We start from the raw sequence: 21959 nt of genomic DNA on the forward strand, positions 1-21959 counted from the left end.
CTTCTTGAAGCGTGATTATTAACCACTAAAACAACCAAAACACGTGCTCAGTGCAAGTATCTAGAAGCATTTAGATATTGATTTTGATTCAAAGAATATATTACTTAAGACTGTCATTTGAGAATAAAAAATTAGACTACTGCTAATAAAGTGGTGAAGAGATGCGCCATCCAAATTACAGTATCCTGCCTCACCTGATGTGTCAGCCTATTAAATATGCTCATGTTCCTTTTCTTGAATCAAGCCAGCTGATCAAAGAGGGATTTAAGCAAAGGAAAGGGGAAGCTCTTCCCTGACCTTCGAGTAATTCCAGCAAAGTGTTTTGCTGCTACACAGTTTTGCAAATCCAGGATCATTGAATATCCTCCTCCTTTGCTTTGGAAAGAGTTCTCCATTTCCCTGCTTAGGTGCACTGGACTCCTGAAGGCCCAGCTGTGGAGCAAAAAGGAGGAGAGTATCCCATGAGTCATTTCACCAGACTGCTTTTTCCTCTGTAAGGTAGGGTGGCACAAGATGAGGAAAGAGGATCCCTCAATGGTCAAGGGCTCCAGTTTTCACGCTGATAAACCCTGCAGGTTCACTGGAGTGAGTTCATTTGGGCTTCCCAAGACAGAAGGAGGTCAATACTTTGCAGTGAATTTTCCAGGTCTTTGACCACTCATAATTATTACGAGCCTCATTAAACCCTATTCTTTTGGAAAATAATGTAATTATATGTTAATATGCACCTGTTACTTCTTTATTGCACATGATATCAATGCATTTCTTTACTCTTTCAGGGTGTGAGCTCACACTGAGCAAAAAAGACCAGTGATTGCCTCTGTACATATGTAGAATACCTTACAACATGCAAGATTATAAAGACAAGGCTTATGTATTGTCTTTTTCCAAGTGACCCGAGGGTACCTTTTTTACTGCTTAATACACTGGAGTGCACTGACATCCTCAGTGATACCCTCAGTGACATCCTTCCTGACAAAACTGACTAATCAGGGATTAGGAGCAGCACAGCTACTCCATGTTAGCACTGAGCCTGCTGACCATCTGGGTCCATCAGGCCAGGCAACAGAGCTGTGCTGCTTTGAGCTGCTTTGAACAAAGTGAGCATTCGGGAGAGCTCCTTGTTAGGGTGAATGTCAGAATCACTGCACTGTAACTCACAATGGGCTGGGATGTAGCCAAACCAAATGGCCTTGTTTTGCGGCTTGGATAACAAACAGAGTGAAATGTGGTCTAAAATTAGTCAGGGATCCCTGAAAAGTTTTGTGCATCTTCCTTTAGGATGTTGTTGGCTGGGGAGCCTCATGGCCTGAGTGAACCATTGATGGCATCAAGGCAGCACAGCTGTTTACCATCATAGAGAAAGAGGAAGTGCACAACAGTGAAATGTCCAGTTCCCAAATAGACTTAAAATATACCAAACACTCAGTGTAAACAACTGTCACCAAGTGCTATATGAATGTATGGGGTGCTGTGGTTTGGAAGAGGAAGTGGTGGATGTTAGAGGGTCCATGGGAGTTTTTCAATAAAGCTACTGCTTGTACTTTCATCACTCCTTGTTTCTATGGTACTAGATTTGACACAGCTGTTGCTTGCACGGCTTTCCTTTGGAGAGTCAGAAAATCCTAAAGCTGTCATTTAGTGAGTGATACTCTTCTATAAACTATCTGGACTTCTATAAATATTGCTGACTCTATGAAGGGCATCATTAATCTTATCTTCCAGGGTACATTTCTAATCACAGCTCTACCCACCCATGTCAATCTAGGACACATCCAAGCCTTAGAAATAGCAGTGGAAAAATCATAAAATGTTCTAACACACGGAGTTGGCAGACAAGTGCCAGACAAGATCACAAACTGTGCAAAATGAACAGTTTGCAAGTGAATGTGCTTCCCTCTTTCCCCCGTCCAAGTGCTGGCTGAGTATCCTATGATGATTTCAAATTAATGCACTAGCCCTTTTTTTTCCTTCTACATGAATTTCCGTTTAATCAGAGCTGCCTAGTTGACAGTAACACAATTACATGTGCTGGAACATCTCTGGTTCCATGACCAAAGTGGTCTCTTAATTTGCATTATGAATTCAGCAACAGTTTTCCAGTTAAAACAGGATGATGTTAGAATGGGTGTTGTCTGCTGTGCAACAATGGCAAGACCTAATTACAAACTCTTTATATAAGCAATTAGTAAATAAGGTCAGAAAGAAGAGCTGGATGCTCCTGTTCACCATTATCTTAATTGAACTCACAATTCAGGGAACAAATCATGAATGCCAAGTAAATTGTTTTCTTTATTTCCGGGTTGGACTTAATACGTGTCTCCCTTATAAAAGGTTATCTATCTATTGCACTAGAATCAAACTGCAAAATGTGAGTTTGTGGTAAGTTCATGTATCATTTTATTCTGGAGAGAGCTGGAAAGGGTTTTTATTTTTGGGTAGGATTTTGAGGTGTGGTTCTGTAATTTGGCTTACTTCCAGAAAAAGCAAAAAGACTAGTGCTGCCTGGTAGACCACCCAGGTAAGACGTAATACAGGCTGTTCCTGTACCTAAATATGTAACCTAGGAACACCAGCATGAACTGTCTGGCTGAATACAGAAGTACTTCATCCTCAGCAAAGGCAAACATATGGCACTGGCAACATTCCAGATAAACAGACTCGCACAAACAAGATGATAAATATATGGCTGATGTTGATTGTCTTCCCTGTTAGGTATTATTTATGGAGCAACCTTGAAGTGTGACAGAATATAAGATATGAAACTCTTTATTGCAGCAGTAGCTAGAACCTCAAGGGCATGTCCATGTTTTTACCCCAGCCATTAGTTCACATTCTCTGTCATGTACCAGCCTGGATAATTTTTCAGCTGTTCATGTACCAATGAGATTACCACTCCTCAAGCAGCCTTAGTGCTTTGTATTCAGGTTATCATAATTGTAAAGGTATGGGTTTAGAGCTGTAAAATCCATATTTTGGTTTTGGGTTTGTTGGGTTTTATTTTGAGGGGGGTGTACAATGGTGGGCATTTTACATGTGGAAGCTTTTCAGAGGCTGAGATCTGACATTTTTTTCTGAAGCTGTTTGTATGCACTTCAAGATATCTTCATTCTCATCACACACATTTCAAGATCCAGGTGCTTCAGAACATAGCCTGCCCAACTGATACCTTATAAATTACAACGTGATTCCTTATGGGGTAGCAAACTCATAACAAATTAATTTAAAAACTAGCACCAAAATCGAGCCCATTCTTCAATAGAATTTTGTTCAAAAGTTTTGTGAGGGCATCTTTCATTGTACATTCCAATTTGATGATAATTTGTAATGATTGCTCAAAATTAACACTTCCTTCTGCTATCAGAGAGAAGACACCTACTTAGAGAAAATTTCTTAGCATGTCCATACAGTCTTGCATTCATGTTCAGTGTCACTGAAGCCAATTCCCAATGTATGTATCAAGTAATTATGTTTCATATGCAACCATGTGAACAGATTAGTGACTTCTTACCAAAATTAAAATAACAGCAGGGAAGCAAAAAAATAGAAGTATAGATTTATTAGAGAAGTTATCTAAAATACAATATTATTTTCCTTTTTAAATTAGGACATATATTATTTCAATGAAAAGATATTTTGTATTATTTCTATGGTAATAACAACTTTTAAAGAAAACATTTAATTTAGAACATTTTTAATTAAAAAACCCAACACTACCATTAAGACGTAACTAAGGCTGTTGACAGCACGGGTAAAAATGCAAAATAGTCTCAAAAATATTTACATGTCAGTTTCTTAAAATCTAAGTAGTCTAATTCTAAATATTCATTTTGCTTAACTTTCTCAAAATACATTTTTCTCTAAATTATAGCTAGATTCGGTATTCCTGTGCTTCTTACAAAGCTTCAAGTTATCGTTAGTTACGTGTACTATCACACCAGTAGATGAGGTTTCTTAAAATGGCTTATTTTGCTACCACCATATCCTCTCCCAAGTGGCCAACTTACTGTTGTACCAAAGTGTCAGTCGCAGTAATAGTCACCAAAATGCACACAGCCACCCACCCCTTGCCTCCCCCAACCCCACACCTTAAGAACCCTTTCCCATTCAGCCAAGAGCCTTTCACGTTTCAATAGCTGGCATTTCAGACGCAGAGCAAAAGAAAGTAAATGGATCTGGGAGACAAGATGTTGCCTGGGCACACACGGCAAAGTTTGATTTGGGCTTAGCAAAAGGGGCTCCTCACGAACACAGCAATTCCTAACACTCTCAGCACTGAGGTTACTGGAAGGAGGCTCTGACTTCTCTGCTCTTCAAAGGCTGACATGGGCGCCAGTTGTCCACCATATGGCACACGGGCTCATTCTCAGCGTTGAAGCAAAGGCCACGGAGTTTGCACATCTGTGGGAAAAGGCACAAATATCCTCAAATGCATCCTCCCATTTCAGCAGGACTTGTTGAAACTACACATCTTGGGCCTGAACCAGAGCTCTGACCCAAAGTTTTGACAGTACTAGTAGCCTTGAGGTGGCATCAGCACCTACGGGTCTGCATTTCACCCACACCATTTCCAGCCTTGACATAGCCCCTCCTGTCCACAAAATATCCTGGCAAGAACTGTGAATGCACAAAAAACAAGGACATAGACACACATTTCTGAACTCTGCAAGCAAAGAGCTGTTTGTCCTTGATCCAGATATGAATTGAAATCCTTTCAGAATCCTCTGCAAGTTATACAGTTTTGGCTGTTTTTTTTTTAAGTCCACTTGAAATAATAACAATTAAAAATGGTTTTACCCTTGGGTCAAAATAAAGCTGTTGAATGAATTCAAATTATCCTGATTTTGAAATGCTGTGAGGGGAAAGCTGCTTCACATCAACAGCAGCATATGTATAGTTATGGTACTTGTTCCTAAAGTACAACTGGAACTGTTTTCACAATCTGATGTAAAAAAAGCACCTTTATGTGTAAATAGGGATCTCCAAAACTCACAAAAAGATTGTGCCAAAATAATAACCCACCCCAAACATAGTCTCACACGGACAGGTAGAAGTGCTGATGAATGTATGTAGGTGGGTCATAGGATTTCCTACAAATCAGGTTCTAGACCAGTTTTTCCACATTCAAGGAAAAAAGGCCTCAGCAGCGACCTGTGTCCTCTGGACTTCACCTTCAGGACCAACCAGAACAAAGTTCAGAGCTGAACCTCTGACAGGAACTGCTGCATCACAACAAGTGACAGCAGGCTTGCTATACCCTACTCTTATATTCAGCTTCTTTTTAGCTTTGGAAAACCTAACCACCTTAAACCTTGAATCAATAATCTTATATACGGTTTCTTGTTTTGATCAGTATGGGAATGAAAAAGTAAACTGCCACACAGTGTGGAAATATTGATGATAACATGGAGGGATGTGTAAGGGAGAAATAAGTGGTGACTTTTACCACGTGTAGGTGGTTGGAGTAGGTAGAGTAGAAAAAAACCACTATTTTGGTGGATGTGCTCCTGCCTTATAATAAAACCATATTTGCAAACTTTGGATTATCAACAGTAATAGGAATAGTTTGGAGTAGTGTCAACTTTAATGCTCCCTTGCAGTTTACTAAAGACAAAAATTAAAATCAATTACTGCTGTAGTTATTACTTCCAATAGATCTTCCTCATCACATATTCTATGGGTGTTGCCTGCTTCTGAAACATCTCAGTTGCATTTTCTTTCCTATCAGAAGCCCCCTAGAATTAGGTGCAGGTTGTTAGCATTTCTAGCATCAATAAAAGATACTTAGGAATTTGAAGGTTAAAGCCCTTCAGGGCTGTTTTGTATTTACAGGCTCTAGATTCTATTTATATCTCTCAAGCACACAGATCTGAACCCAAAAATGGAATCTTAATTTCATTAATGGATAGTACAGAAAGCTGTGGCCAAGAGTGGTTTAATCTGCACAAGCTTCTTCCTGCTAGGAAGACCATCATTCTCAGGCTGGTCAAAAGAGTATTTTCTTAGGCAGCAGACTTCTGGAATCTGCAATTTTTGCCTCTTCTTAACAATGGGAGCTTTGTTAGAATCACCACAAAGCTGTGTAGGATTTCCCAGTCTGTTCTGTGACAACTTGCAAAAAGAGCTCAGTGTCCTGGAAATGCTGGAAAATCAACGGACCACTACAGCTACTACTCACAATGTGAGACTGTGGATGCAGCACACACGGTCCCCAGGTGCTTTGTAAACCTGGCCTTTTCAGGGCAAGCAGACCCAGAGAGGTAATTACATGTACAGCAAACCTGCTGATGCTCACAATACATGCTGGAATAACTCTGCACGTGCAAATGGTGCTTTCATGCATGCCTCAATTTTTCAGATTTTTACCACATGACAGCTCTAATCATGTATCTGAAAAATATCTGATAATTTTTTTCAAATTCCCCCCAATCTTCCCTGGAGTGCCCAAATAGAAGACAGCCTTACATTCTACAGCAAACTACATCCGCAAGCAGAAGCAGAGTCCTGTCAGGATTACCACTTCAGATAGATTTTTTTGACATGTGATGCTAGCTAATACCCTGCACAGCTCTGCACTAATGCTGCCACTTCAAAGATCACCTGGTGGGATGAACTGAAGCCATCAGTGCAACTCCAGTACACATCTACTGGCACCATCCAATGGAAACCTACCTGCTCAGAGCTCACAGTGATGGGCTCCTTCAGAACGTGCCAGATCACACATTCAAGCAGTGGTGGAGTTGTCAGTGAGCCAGGGTATGTCCAGTAGTCTCTGCATGCAGGAAGGAGTCCAGTGGGGTCAAAATTTGTAAAGGAAGCTTGCTTTCCCTACAATAAAATAAGCAGATGGGCTGATGTCAGGGAGAGAGCATATGCACACACTAGGATTGCAGTAGTGAAGTCTCCTAGGAAAGCTCCATGGCTGTAGAAAGGCAAAAATGGAATTTGGCATCAAGTGTTGCATGCCAACTACAGTGCCTTTGGGATTAAATACTCTCAGCAATATATTTCTTACAAGATTTTCGAGATATTGCTTCTCCTAACAAATGCTGCATTTATGTTCCTTAGTCTTAGAGATAAGATTTAACCTTGCCTGAAAAACAATGAGATTTCAAGTGCCTCATACACTGATTGCATGGGAAACACAGAACCTGTGAGACCTGTTGGAGAGTCCATTGCAGTAAGCAGCACATCCCTTTACCACAAAGGGCACCTCATGAGAAAGATGACAGCATAGTCTCATTTCTTATCTTTGCTGTCCACATTTCTCATTGGCCTTTACCCACTATGAAGGTGCCTAATTACTCACCAAGTACTTTTAGTTTCTCATTACTCAGCACACTAAAATCACACACACTGCACACAATATTTAAGACACAGGAAAAGTTTTTCCCCCTTAATTATATGTACTGATCAAACTGTTTATCTGAACTCTCTCTAGAAATAGCTAAGAGAAGCATGACCTCCTGGAAAAAGGCAATTTAACCCACAGATGCACAGAGGGGAAATGCCTTTTCCATCTGTTACCACAGACGAGAAAGGGCACCTGTAGTTTAGATTAGGAGGATGAATCCTATCCTATAGGCTTAAAAACAGTTAAAAGACAGAGAAAGAGAAATGTAGTCACAAAGATAGGAAATAATCACTATTTCCAGTATTTCATGCTCTCTACCTCAACTTCATTCCAATCTGTTTTGCTTTTAGAATTATAGGAGCACCTTTGCTAATGGCAGGAAGTTTGTTTTACTTTCATATATGCAGAAGGCTGGGAAGAAGTAAAAAACTGTACTTTCCAAAGAGGATGACTTAGCACAGTTGTGATGGGTGTCCATGAACACAGACAGCAAGTATTACCTTGGTTTGAATGGAACTCAGAGCATCCACAACCTTCTGCATCTCAGGCTTGGCATTTCCCACCTGTAACACAAACCATAAGAAAATAAAAATCACCATGCATTCTCATGACACCTTTAGTTTTCTGTTACAGTTCTCAGGGAAACTTTTTTTTTCCCCAGTTGCATTTCATTACATAATAGGAGTATTACAGTGTGACTTAAACAGGCTCTGTAAAATCATGCCAGTTGACAGTGAGCACAAACGGGTCAGCCAAGGACATTGGACACAATGAAGCTATTTTCATTTACAGTGTGTGGATTTATTTTTGGACCTAAGCTGTTCTTCTTTTATGGAAGTCACCCTCCCAATAAAATAGTCACCCTCAGTGAGGCCAGGATGGAATACTACGTACTGCTGGAGCAGATAGCTCTGTAAGCTAGCTGTCAAGACAATTCAACTAACACAAAACACTCTGGCATTTAACAATGACAAGAAAAGGAAAATAGGTGTTATTTAGTCTGGTCACAATGCAGATGCACACACACAACTTGGTCAGTTATGCACATTACCTTTCACTGGTAAGGCAGCATCACTGTCTTGATGAAGGCAAGAATGCTGCTACAGGGCGGCCACAGTGATGGATGGCAGTCACACTCCATGGCCAGTGTACAATTTTTATAGATAAAAGAAGGTAACAATTTGGAGCACCACCTAGTTTGGTATGGATTTGGGCAGTACAGCACAATGCTGCCTTATTCCATCTTTTCTGCCCTTAGGCTCTCCTCACAACACAATGAATTTGCTGGACAAATAAAAAAGTAAAAGTTTCACAAACCTTCATGAAGATGCCCACCACCGCTAAACCATCAGGATGCTTCACAGCTTCAGCAAATTTACCATATTTTACATTCCAGTGAACAATATGGAGCTGGGAGCAAGAAAACAAAGAAGCACTGTGAAGATGATATTCCATCCAGAATACTTCACAAATAAAGATGCAGGGAAGTAATTTATTAAGAGCAAGATGGTGTTTTACTGCTGAGGTTTGAAAGCTTTTGTGTACAGTTAAGAACTTGTTAAATTATTTATCTACTTTAAAGTTTCATTTATTCAAAGAGATTTCTGTAATGTGTTTTATTTTGCTCCTCACTCCTAGTCTCTGGTGAGTTTTAAAGGCAAACTGTGGCTGTATCATTCTGCTTTTCATGTGGTGAAACTCCTGTTATCTTCAGCATAAGTTTTTTCCCACATACAGCCCACAGGATTTCAATGTAGTATTTTAATGCTATATATCCTGGAGTTCTGAGCACACTGACATACATTGCCAGTGTCAGAAGCAGAGAAGACACATTAACTACAGATTTGACTCACAATTTGGAAGGTTTTTTTTTTTTTTAAAGCAAGTCCTGCCCTTTACTGGAAAGGCTTGGAAAAGAATATGAAATTAATCTCCAGATCATGTTAGCCAGGATGTTACTTTCTTTTTAATTTCCAAGTTATTTCTAATTTAAGTTCATCAGGCTGTTTCCCCACATCTGCAAGTCAAGTTGAACAAGTAATTATGGTACTGTGAAAGACAGAATGTAATTGAAGTATCTCAGATAAGACAAAAGCTACTTCCCTCATCAAAAAGCAGCAGAGCCAATGAATTTGTGGAGCAGTTTCTTTTATCTATCAATGCAAATCACAGATACGTTCCACAAATATGTATTTATGAATATATTTTAGAAGTCAGTCACAGAAACCAGAGGTAGATTTCTAAACAGGGGATGAGGAAAGGTGAGATGCAAGGCCCTAAAGTCATTCAGTTTCTGTATCAGACTGTAATATGGAGTCTTAAGTGGTCTGAGGGACACGTGGAGTCTCAAGGGATCACAAAGAGTGCCAGACAGTAAGATTGCACTTTACTGTCTGCCCTCTTCATAACTTTCCTTGATTATTTGCTACCAAAGTATGAAAATATCTGTCCCAAAATTATTCTACTGCTTTTATAAAGACCTCTGATGTTAAAAGCTGAAGCTAGGAAAAGGGGATGTGCATGTACAGATGTGCTGTAATTCTCTTTTTTCATAATTTCCGAGAGTCATAGAGAAAGTGGGGAAAAATAGAGGTATTATCAATGTGGGGTTTTCTGTTTCTCTTTGACATGAAGTAGCTGAGAAAAATTACAAGCCTAATGCCCTGCTCTTGCAAGGACTATGTTCTAAGGTGGCATCATACCAAAATTGTCTATGCGAACCTTCTCCTGTGAGGATCTGTAGTGAAAGTGCTACTGTGGTGGAATACTTTAAAAAATCAAAACCTCATTATACAAAGAAGACTGGAGAAGGTAAAGCCTACCTCTGCATCATACTTCACACCATCCACAGTGTGCTCAGATCCCTGGCCATCACAGGATCCCCAGTGAATGTGAAACTGCACCAGCCTGTAGACTCCATCCAGCGCTCCTCCCTGCACCACTGCAAAATAAAGCAAATCACATAGTTGTTTCAGTTTGAAGGGAGACTTGATAACAAAAATTATCTCAAGTCTTTTATGTGATTTACAGTTCATTGCATGCTGCCATGCTACTCCAGATCATCCTCAATGGTACATTACTGCAATACACCAAAACTGATAATAAATGCATAAAAACATAAGTGACTTTACAGTGAGCATCTCATCAGCAATTTAACAGGCATGCTGGTATTTCAAGTGATGAAGGAAGATGTAACTTTTCTGTCACCAAATAGATTAAAAAAGCCCTTTGTAAGAGGCCCACATAGAATCATCCTAAGGAGGTACATTTGAAGACTGAATCATCTTCCATGTACAAATGTAGTCTGTTCTTTCATTTTCGATACTTCATCCATTTAGGCCTTAATCCTGCAAATCCTGTAGCAGATTGGATTGGGTAAAATGATTTTGGTTCCAATTTAAACCTGAACACCTGTTAGCCATGGGTTAGCCTTCCTGCAGCAAGGTAAAGCACTAGGCACAGGAGAAGACAGTGCAGAGATGTGAATTCAAATCTCTTTTTCTTGCCATTGTGGTGAAAATGGCAATGCTTACACAGATGGACTTTTTGGAAATGAGTTGTTTATTTCTGCTCTCCATTATCTGGCATTGCTTGTGCTATGGGACTGCTCTGAGTGAAGCTCCTAGACACGCTTTGAATTATACAAGAGCAAGCTCCCTTATTCTGCTTGTTAGTTTTACCTTTCTACTCCAACTGTGACCAATCACCATTATAATTTGCAGGATCAAGCCCTACCATTGCAAAATGCTGAGGGCACAGACAACGTCTCCTCCAGTGCAGCATAAAGCACAGAATAATAACAAATAGTTCTATTAAATAGAGGTATTTATCTAAGTTATCAGAGAAAGGTTTCACACCAGTTTATGTTTTGGTTGGGGATTTTTTCATTTTTTCCCCCAAGCATCTCAAATCCAAATTCAAAATAAAATCTTTAAGTTGTTATTTAAAAATTTAAAAACAAAAAGTAATTTGAAGTGTTAGGTATTTTAAGGGACCAATTTCTCTCTATAAATACCTATATACAATAAAGTGACAGAAGAGTGCTGACATCAGATATTACAGGTAAGTGTGCTCTGTGTATGTGCAAAAAAATGATTCTGAGGAGTAAAGATGCTTTCCTCTCAGTCTGCAATTAGTCTAGACATTAGCACAATACGTGCATGTGTGAAAATATGTATCAAATGCTGACTGGGAAAGGAGGCTGCAGGTTTGAAAAAGTCCCATTATACACAAGCATGGACAACACTAGCCATAGATACCAACAATCAGGTGAGAAAGATTTCACAAAAAATTTGCAACACATGAAATTGAAGTAAGATTTCTTAAAAATATGTTCATTTCCACCAGTGTTCCCTATGCATGCAAAATTTGGGTTCAGTGGACAAATCTAGAATTTGCCAAGGGCTCCTTTGGTAAATATATTTAGAAGTCTCCCAACATGTATCTTTATTTGAAAAACATTAATAGATGTTCCACTGCAACCTATGTAATTTCCAAAACTTTAGCCAACAGACCAGGACTTGCCCTACCTATTTCCAAGCTATGTGATCCAAAGAAGAATGTCTACTTAAAGTAATCAAATGGAAACTTATTCTACTTTTTACATTTCTGCATGCGCTAGTTTCCAAGAAGCATAACTGTTTCGAGCACAGGGCTACAAATCTGAGTACTTGTTTCAGAACAGCAGCTGTAGAAGGATATTAGATCTTTTTGGAAATGAAGGAACTGGTTACTGTGTCTTTACAGAAACAAAATCATTTCATGTATACAATTTTAAAATAAAGCCATGGAGTTACAGTGTTTCAGTTCCTTTAGCTCAGAGTCTTGCCGGTTGTTGCAGGTACAAATGGACTGAGGTTCCATCACTCCTTGACCTCAGAAAGCACTAGCACAGCACAGGTTAATCTGCCATTATTATTAGCAATGGAAAGCATGCTGAAAAGCAGAACCATGCAATGTTCTTGAGTTCATTTGCAGTGTTATTTCTCCACACAAAGTTTGCTATAGTCTCAAAACCTCAAAAGATGCAGAAAAGTCTCTTTGCAGTTTTTGCTTACTTTTCTAATTCTGTGGTTCTCAAATCCAGCACTAGCTTATTTTGACTCACAGCAGAGCATTCAAAGAAAGTAACAATTAGATTAGTGTGAATGAATACAAATCCAGCAGGCTTAATTACAGAATGGCCCTCTTGTTCTAGCCTATGTTAAGCAGTTTTTTTTTTTTTTAACACTTCTTAGTCTTCCCAAGAAAGTAAAACTAAACTTAAAAGGCAAAGTAGGAATGATGGAACTGCTTTTTTCTTCAGAGCAAGCTTTTCAAACCATAGACAAATGATACCACCTTTTGCAATATAAAAGTCCACAGAGAATCAGAACAACATTGATACCAACAACTTCCCTTTGTTCCATCTGACAGGAATATCAATTCGAGGCCATGTTGAAAAAAGTCCAACCTTTCCATCCCTTTTTTAAAAAGGAATGGGGAAGTTCTGATCCATATTGGAGAATGTCATCATTAGCTCCCTTACTTTTGAAATCAGTATTAGCGAAAACCATCCCGAAAATACCTAGGTAGCTGTGATCTTTTCTGTTTTATAGTAAAGCTTCAGATGCAACACTGTCTGAAAACAGCACAAGAGGAGCTGAAAAAACATTATTTTCTCACAGATTCCATTTACTCAAGACAATTATCATAACCTCGTCTTGTGTTATAGCCCAAGAGGTGACAGTTTGGCAATGCCTGTTCTTCTTTTCCACTATTAGACACTTATTAGACAAATCTGGAGCTATTTTCCTTAGATTAAGAAAAAGGGGTTTTTTTCATTACCATTCTATCTTCTACCCTTTACTGGAAAAGTTATACTAGCAACATCCAGTAATTACTGGACATTTCATAACATTTCACTGTTAAATGTTCTCGTAACTTGGTCTAAATTAAGTGAACACAGTATTAGAAGCACTAATTCAGGAAGTCAAATAAGCACCCAAACTCTTCCCTTTATGTGACTTATACCAACCGTGGGATAGAGAAGGTGAATTATATTTGACTCCATTACACTTTCTTGGGATATTTGAAAACACACAGAAATCAAAGGGTGTTTTGCTGCATCTGGTACAGCTGTTTACCGAGGCTTCACACCTTCACTGTTTTATTTAAAGGAAAGTTGGTGAACAGTTATCCTTCCAATGTAAAGCAGAACAGCCTTGTAAAAAAATGCTGTCGACCACTTCATACCTTTTTTCAGGAAGTGGCAGCATCCACATCTAAATTTCTGTAGGAATACTGCAGGAATTCCTGTTATTTAGTTAAGTCCTATGGAATGTTCTCTTTATACAGAGCAGAAGACTAATACACCTCATAAAACCAATAAACATGTCAAAGGATTAATAAAAATGGAGGAAGCACAAGACTGTTTAAAAAGGTAGACTGAATTCCTTCGTGTCATACAAATTAGTGTGACAAGAAAAAATAGTACTGTGAAGTTTGTCAATCTGAGAAAAATGCAGAATGAGAAAATGTTCTACAAATGAGAATCACTGACTACAAAGCTCCTTCCAGCAGCTGAAATAATGGGTTCACTAGAGCACAGTAGATGTCCAAAAGCTCCAGACTTGGAGAATTAATTCTAATTGAGACTCTACCAAACAAAAACCCAGCAGCAGGGAATTTCAAGCATCTACCTTTGAGCACAGCCCTCTTACACACATACTGCTTTAGCACAAAGAAAACCAAGATTTTGTATCAGCCTACAGTAGGTGTGATGTCTAAATAATATTCTAGGCATATGTTTATGTTAACATATGCCTAGTACATACATTAGTGCTAATATTTGGTAAGCTTTGGTGTGTACACAGACATCTGTACAGTGGAAAACAGGACGAAAAGACAAAGCAGATGAAGCATTACTTGAGGCAAGAAAAAAACCTACTTGAGCACCATGTACTATTAATGACATGAAAAAGGCTCTTATGATGATGCTCAGGAATTAGCCTTGTGTTCTTATGCAAGGATGGGCTTCCCATCTGACAGACTAGAGTTCAGTTAGGGTGAGCTGCCACTTCTGTGAAACGTGGAGTACAGAGAGTCACATTTTGTGAGATGTTTCCTTCTTTATGTTATCTCTTTCAGACATTCCTCCTAGGGCATTGTATCATGACAAGTAACAAGAGCAAGACAGCACCGAAGCATCTGACTATAGGGCTCATATTTGCAGAAAACATCTGTAATGGGTTTCCCTATGAGAAAAAAAAAAAGTATATCATAAGGAAAAAAACCAAAATAAACCTACTTCTGACCTTCCTAGAAACTTAGCCTGATAAGGCTATAAGGATGTTCCACAGAGATAGACCAGAATAAAAAGTTGCCAAAACACAGCAAGTCCTGAAGACGTGTGTATCTGCAGCAGGTCAGCGGTTCCAATTCACCTCAGTTGAACTATTTCACCCAGACTGAGCAGCAGCCAGGAAGACTCTGACCTGCTTCAGGATACAAAGTAATTTAGGTTCTTAACATTCCTCCAACTGCCTGGGACCAGCAGAGCTTATTTCTCATGTAGCCTTTTAAACAAAAATACTCGGAGAATCATAAGATGCTGTACTGAGTCTCTGACCAGCCTTCTGCACTCACATTTCACACTATATAGCCTTACAACAACTTTGAGAACCAAGCTGGAAGAATTAAAATTCTCTTGAAAGTATCAACTGTTTTAATTTCTAATGTAATACCTAAATACTAATGCAGTGGCTGCTCATTGTACTGAAAATTGTGTGCTGGACAGTGTTTATACTACCCTCAGATCTAATGAAGGACTAGCAAATTCAAGGTGTGAGCATTGCCTCTAAGTATGCAGCAGTCCCTCACGCCTTTAAGTAAATAAACAAATTATCAGCTGAGAGGAGGGGTAATCGTGACATCTGGCACACAGCTTCATTACAGCTTAAAAATAAACTTTTCCAAGTGGCCCCAGCTGATAACAGCTGACTAGTTTCTCCTGGTTTTGCATTAAAAGCGCCTCTAGAGGAGGGATTAGCAAAAGGAAAGGAAGGAAGTTTCCATAATGGTTAAATTCACAATCCAAGTCAAATGTCTGCTCAGAAATTGCATGTTAATATAAAAAAAAAACCCAAACAAACCTCCCCCCCCAAACAAACCAACCTCACCCCAGTGTAAATGAAGAAGGACACTTCTCTGTAAAGAAATGAAGACCTGAAACATGCAGGACTAATCTCATGCCCTCTCATCTTCTTTCCAGTTCCTGGAAATACTGGAACTATTCAAGTTACTTGTTTGTACAGACTTTGCAGCTTCTGCTGATCCCAATTCACAGGAAAAATGACTTAAAGATCACACGCCCTTGAAACCTCTGACTTTTTAGCCAAGCCATGCACAACATTACTTGTGACATAAGCAGGTGTCTGAATGCAGTCCCCTAAATCTATAATCAGTCAGTTCTCTGATTCCAAAGGATCAACACATTCATTGCTTAACCAATGTGGACCTTCAATGCATGACCCTATACTGATGACATGCAATATTATTCTGGCATGGTTAATATTGTATCTTTAGATCTGGGAAACCTAAAAATAAACCAGTAGCAGTGACTTTGATTTAGAGCTGTTCCTTAAAGACAGCAGACCTACACGCTTCTTCTTTCGTTTACCAAGTGAAGTGGAAGTGTAGAAGAGCAACAATGATGTTATTTTCAAAGAAACTCACTGCCAACTGAGCAGTGCCAATGCACTGGCTCTTCAATAACCACTGTGACAAAACAGATTAGTTTATTTACAGTGAGTCATAATTCAAGACAGCTGAAATGTATGCATTAATATTTACAATTATAGAAAGAATCAGGTAATATATTGGATTACAACTACTGAAGGACTCTCAAAGGGAGCTAGCATCAAGGCAAATACATTATTTTCATTTTCAAGGTCTTTCCCATAATTTTAAGTTCTACTATAACTTAATGTTTGCAAAAATGTCAGATTTACTTGGGACACTGACCTGAATTTCAATACTCTAGCTCAGCAACAAGGAGAAGGGAAAAATTAAGTGACTTAGACACAAGCATAAATTACCAGCACATTTTGTCAAGTCTCTAGACTTTGACACCATAGTTTCAATTCACTTCTGTCAGGTTCTACAGCTAAAATATGATATTTTAACATTCTTGTTACAGAACAAAATCATGGCTAATTGACTTCTTTTATAAGCTCATCAAACACTTGGTCAGAAAATGCAGAATACAGAGTCTACTGTTGTGAACATGCCTTGCTTGAATTTCAGAACTTAGATAAATTCTCAAAGACTCTCTGGAAAAACTCACATAGAGAACACACTTTATGTGTGTTACAAAATCTTTCAGACTCTTGAGGGTTTTTTGAGCAGAGTCATGTCCTGCGGTTTTATGGCTCTGAGAGGTCACTATTTACTTCTGTCTTTTAAAGTGAGGGAAGTGATACACAAGTCCTTACAGAAGACTGGAATATGCAACATTTAATATGATAAAAGAAGTACCCTTAATGAGACTCCTTTGCTGTAAAGTTCTTGTATTATAGTTACACATCTTATTTTGAGAGTTATCATCATCAGTTGCTTCACTCATACATGTAGGGTCTAGTTCTACTATGAGAGTGGATAAACCTGAATTCAAAGTTTTATTCCTAGTGACACTTTTATCATAATGACTTCTGGCTGTGAAAATGAAGTAGAAATTTTTGAAATTAAAGAATTTTGAAGATGAACACCTACAAATACCTTATGTTTCACTACTATTAAAAGACAGTGGATATGAAAATTAAGAAAGTAACTGCAAGAATTGAAGGCAAAGACTGACTAAGTAACAACTGAATGGGGAAGTTCAGAATTCAGTTTCTAAGAAAGCATTCCAAAAGGCTCCAAGCATACCAAATAGAAAATATCTATTTTCTTTACGCTATTACTACCTGCTTGGAATTTTTAAAATTGCAATTGCATATTTTTAATTGTATTATTTATTACATTATTATTAAATATTATTTATTATCTTTTAAATTGCATTTTGTATATTCAGAAGAGCAGGAGTGATCAAACAGACACCAAGACCTAGAACTGCTGTTCAGAAGGCTTCAGTGTTGTTAGTTATGAGACTGACAGTTCTTAATGAAATGGATCTACTTTGTGCGCAGTTACTCATCTTGAAGATTATTCACAAACAATGATCTTATTACTTCATTTTGCGCCTACTACTACAGATAATTCATTACCACATATGGGACAGCTCATAGAAACAAGCAATACAGCCTGTGGGAAGTATTTACAGGATATTATTCCATTGTCTTCTGTAAAACATACCAGCACATCACACAACCTCACATAGCTTCTCCTTGTGATTGTTGTGTGATGTCTAAGCAAGAGCTGGGTATGCACATTTGAGTCTCAAATTCAGCATCAAGCAGATACAAGTCAAAGACAGCTCTATTTTGTGTAAGGAAAGTAGGTTACCTAGTTAACCGCATACAAATGAAGCCATTAAGTGTGCTGCCAGGTAGATTCTATGCACTGTAGATTTCAATAGGAAGTCTGGTAGTGAATGATCCACCCTACTCAGCTTCACAGAAATCTGTTTAGTGCTTTTTGTTTCTAAAGAATAATAATTTTTTGCTTCACTAATAGAGATACTGAGAATATTTCTACTTGCATCTCCTATCCTCCCACTCTGAAAGCTGTGTCACTGCATATTTGTCAAAGGATCCCTGTCACAGATGTTCTGGTTCTGCACTGACTTCTCATGAAGAGCATTCTTCCTGCAGGCATTCTTTAAATTATTTTATGTTCTTGCCATTTTTTCCTCACAACCAGATTTTCACAGTTCTTTCCAGACTTAGGTAGACACCAAGTGAACACAAGAGTTGTTTTACACTGTGGAGACCTGAACCTGATTCCTTTGGGCTCAGTGGGAGCAGGACGGCAGCAAGAGTAGACTTGCACCTATCTGGTAAGAGAATCTTTTTTTTTTTTTTTTTTTTTTTTTTTTTTACACTGGATCATTTACCTTATTCTACATGACACTGTTAGATTGAACACGATGCAGCTCCTTAAGCTTCCCAGTGTTTCAAAAAAATAAACAGAGCTCAGAATACCTTTTTTCTTTCCTTTTTAAAATATAAATATTGACACTTTTTGCAAACTATATATATGGACCTATGTGTATTTATACAACTGTTAACACTTATATCTGACCACTTAATATTGTCCAGCAAAAAACTATAGTTAAAATACAAAGTCAAATTCTTAGAGCACTGCTGAATGTCTGTTACACCGCTGTATTACATTAGTTACAAAAACCTCGTATTTTTAGTAGGCACAGATCATTTGGTTTCAGCACCATTCCCTAAATGACATGCCCAACAAAACACTTAGGAAAAATAGGACACTTGCTCAAGCAAGTTAAATCAGGCAGTGTATAGAGAAGGCAGTGACTTACAACAGGATTGTTTTGTTGTCCAAATTAAAAAATAAAGGCACATTCATTGTGGCAGGGTGATGACTTCTGCAAATGCAGCCATATGAAAAACTACAAAGACAACATACAGAACCCTTGTTGCAAGGACAGCTTGGATTCAGTCTGCCCATCAGAAAGGCTGTTCCTTTCAGTAAGGATTACTAAGGTTTTGCAGGACTCCTTGCTTAATTTCACCACAGAGCACAATGAACAGCACGGGACTGTGGACCTGAGTGCCTGCTAACAAACTTTGTAGGAATGCGTCAGACACTTTATCTAGAAAGCCCAGGATCAAGAAATGCCAGGGATAATGTTTTATTGACTTACAAAAGAACAGAGGTATTTTCTAACCATTCTTCTGATTATGTACTAACCTGGGAGCATAGTGGCTTCAGAAACATGAAATAATATTTTGATAACCAAAGAAACTAAATCTACTTCAAGTTGTTAACTGTAATCCTTTGCTATTCTAAGGCCATTTTTTTCCTACGATGTATTTTGCCTCTTCTTTTAACCATTTGATCAGTAGCTTATGATAACCTATGCCTAAAATTATTCCTGTCAAATACTTTAATCTTTTTTTTCCACAGCCAAGCCCTTATCCCAATCCTTCTGATTTATACAAAAATAAACCAATTAGCCTCACTGAAGTTTAGCTGCCTAGACAGCCTTAGTTTTCTTCTAACGGGATCTCAGTTTCCTGTTTGCTGAATCCTCACCTTGCAGAAGCCAGAATATTTTGGTATATTTTCATCCTTTAAAAAACCTTTTTGATTTAGTACACATTTTAGTAAATTTTAGTAGCAATTTCTGCCATTCCCCTCCGGCACACGAATGTGAGGTCTCACCTGACTTGTCGGAAGAATCATCAAACTCCACGTTGAAGGAGTGCCCGTTGTTGACGATGCTTCTGGCCGTGCTGGCATCATAGCTGAAGCTAAGAGGCTTCAGCGAGGAGTCGTACTTGGCGGACTTGCGGCAGATGTCAATGGGGGACTGGCGCTCTCCATTAGCGATGGGAAAGTGCTCGTGCCAGTGAGCGGGTCCTGTAAGACAGCGAAACGTAACTCAGTGGGAAAAGACACAAAGTTAGGGAGATAAAAGCGACAACCCTCCTTCTGGAAATCGGGATGTTCGAACTATTTCGAACACCAGCGTCAGCCTTTAACTGCGCGCTACATGTGTGGGCTGGCGGCAGCAGGGGCGAGCGGGGGTCCCACCTGGGCACGGCGGCACCCGGCGGCCGCGCAGCCTCGGCGGGGGCTGTACCGGGGAGTCCTCGGGGACACCCTGTCCTGTGGGGGAGCGCCGCGTTCCCTTCCCCAAGTAAAGGAATGTGAGCAGGGAAGCAGGAGATGCTCCGGCACGGCGTGCGGAGCGCCGGACGCGCTGCCCGGGCGCAGGTGCATTTCAAGGTTACGAGGAAAAAGCGCCACGAGCTCGCTGCCGCTCCAGGCAAGGGCTCCGCGGGGCAGCAGCGGGCACGTCCCGGGCGCGGCTGCCGGCAGGTGTCCCGCACCGCCGGGCACTCACCGTCGTGGCTGCCGTATCCCCAGTGGTGGGACATGGTGCGCGGCCCTGCTCTGCCCGTGGAGGCTGTCACAGCACCGTGGCCCCAGAGCGCTCTCAGGGGCTTTTATAGGCTCCCGCCAACTCCATGCCCTTCTCTGCGGCCAGAGGAGGGGTGGGGAGTGCGGGCGAGGGCGGAGGGAGACTCCGCCGGGGGCGGAGAGAGCGGTCCCTTATAATCCACCATCGGCCGCGGAGCTGCTGCGGGCCCGGCGCAGAGCGCCCCCGGCAGGCAGGCTGGGCTAGGCGAGGCGGGCTTGGGTCGGCGCGGCCCCAGGCAGGGCGGGAGTGCCGGGGCCCCATGTCCCCTGGTCCCCTCCGCGTCCCCTCCGCCCCTCCGCGTCCCCTCCGCCCTCCTTCCCTCCTTCCGCGCATCGCGCACCTGCGGGCGCTGCGGGGCGCCGTGACCTTGGGAGGTGCCGGCGGCGGGGCCGAGCAGCGCGCCGGGAGCCGGTGCGGGGCGGGCGGCGGTGCCAGAGCGCGGCGTGAGAGAGGGAGCGGGTGTGCGTCCGTGTGTCCCTCGGTCTGTGTGCGTGTCTGTGTGTACGTGCGGGAGCGCGGCGCGGCAGGGCGGTCCGGTGCTGCTCCCTGCTGGGAGCGGGGGGAAAAGAGGGAAGAGGGCAACCCGGCAGGGCAGTTCGGCAGTGCCGGAGGGTGCTGCAGCCAGGGTCTGTCATAGGTGGCAGGTTTTGGAGGCGCAGATCGGCGGAGTCACGGAGAGGAGCTGTGGTGGGGCTTCAGGAGATCGGGGTTGTCGCCGCTTATTGCTCCGTAGTGCGTTTTTCCTGATCGCCTCCGGAGAAGCTGCAGGTCGAGCTGCGCTTACATGTAATTCTTATCATTGAGGTATTACACACTTAACTGTGAGAGCGGCTCAGCTATCGCTCTCGAGGCTGGATTAGCGAGAACAAAACTGTGCAATACATATTTTAGATATTTTCCTATTGCGCAACGCTCCGGTGTTCCGTGGGAGGGCGGGAGGGCTCGGACCTTGGCGGCCCTGCCAGCGGCCAGGGTTTGTCATAGGTGCCAGGCTCCGTTCCTGTGGTGCCGGCTCCCCTGGCCCGGCTCTGCCGTGGAGCGGGCGGGCCCCGAGGGGCAGCGCCTGCCCGAGCGCGCTTGCAGATGGTCCTGTTCGAGGGCTTTTCTGTGTCTGTGTTTTTCTGCTCGGAGCAGTTTTCGGTATGGAAATGACATTGTAACTTAACCCCATTTTCTTATTAAGATGGTTTGTTCAAATCTGGTTTTAATATTGTCCTGTTGTGGTTTAACCACGGGGGTCTAGGTTCTGTTTTCAGTGAGGTCATTGTAAATCTAGAATAACAACACCAGAATGACTTCATCATTTACATTCAGCATTGTAAAATCTGTGTCTTTTGTTTGTATTTGTAAGACGAGGGAGAAAAGTCTATTTGTGTAATGGGTACTATTGGTAACAGCAAACGTAACCAGCTGGAAATTGCTTACAAAATTTACAGGCATTTCTCAGACCCTTTCAGGTATAAGCAGAAAATATTTAAAGCTTATTAGTGATTAACACAGTATGTGTCCTAA

The 21959-nt window shown here is 40.8% G+C and overlaps 1 protein-coding gene across 1 annotated transcript; it reads right to left on the reverse strand.

Moving 5' to 3' along the window:
* Nucleotides 1-3544: 3544 nt before the first annotated feature.
* Nucleotides 3545-20608, reverse strand: CA2 (carbonic anhydrase 2). Its single transcript, XM_059484742.1, has 7 exons — nt 20370-20608; nt 19685-19882; nt 10177-10295; nt 8672-8764; nt 7855-7917; nt 6673-6828; nt 3545-4401 (listed from the first exon to the last, which is right to left on the reverse strand). Exons 1-7 carry the CDS (start codon nt 20401-20403, stop codon nt 4282-4284), a joined length of 783 nt encoding a protein of 260 aa, XP_059340725.1. The 5' UTR covers nt 20404-20608; the 3' UTR covers nt 3545-4281.
* Between the last annotated feature and the right edge of the window lie 1351 nt (nt 20609-21959).

This window comes from Ammospiza nelsoni, chromosome 1 (assembly GCF_027579445.1).
Source record: "Ammospiza nelsoni isolate bAmmNel1 chromosome 1, bAmmNel1.pri, whole genome shotgun sequence".
NCBI classification, from domain to species: domain Eukaryota; kingdom Metazoa; phylum Chordata; class Aves; order Passeriformes; family Passerellidae; genus Ammospiza; species Ammospiza nelsoni.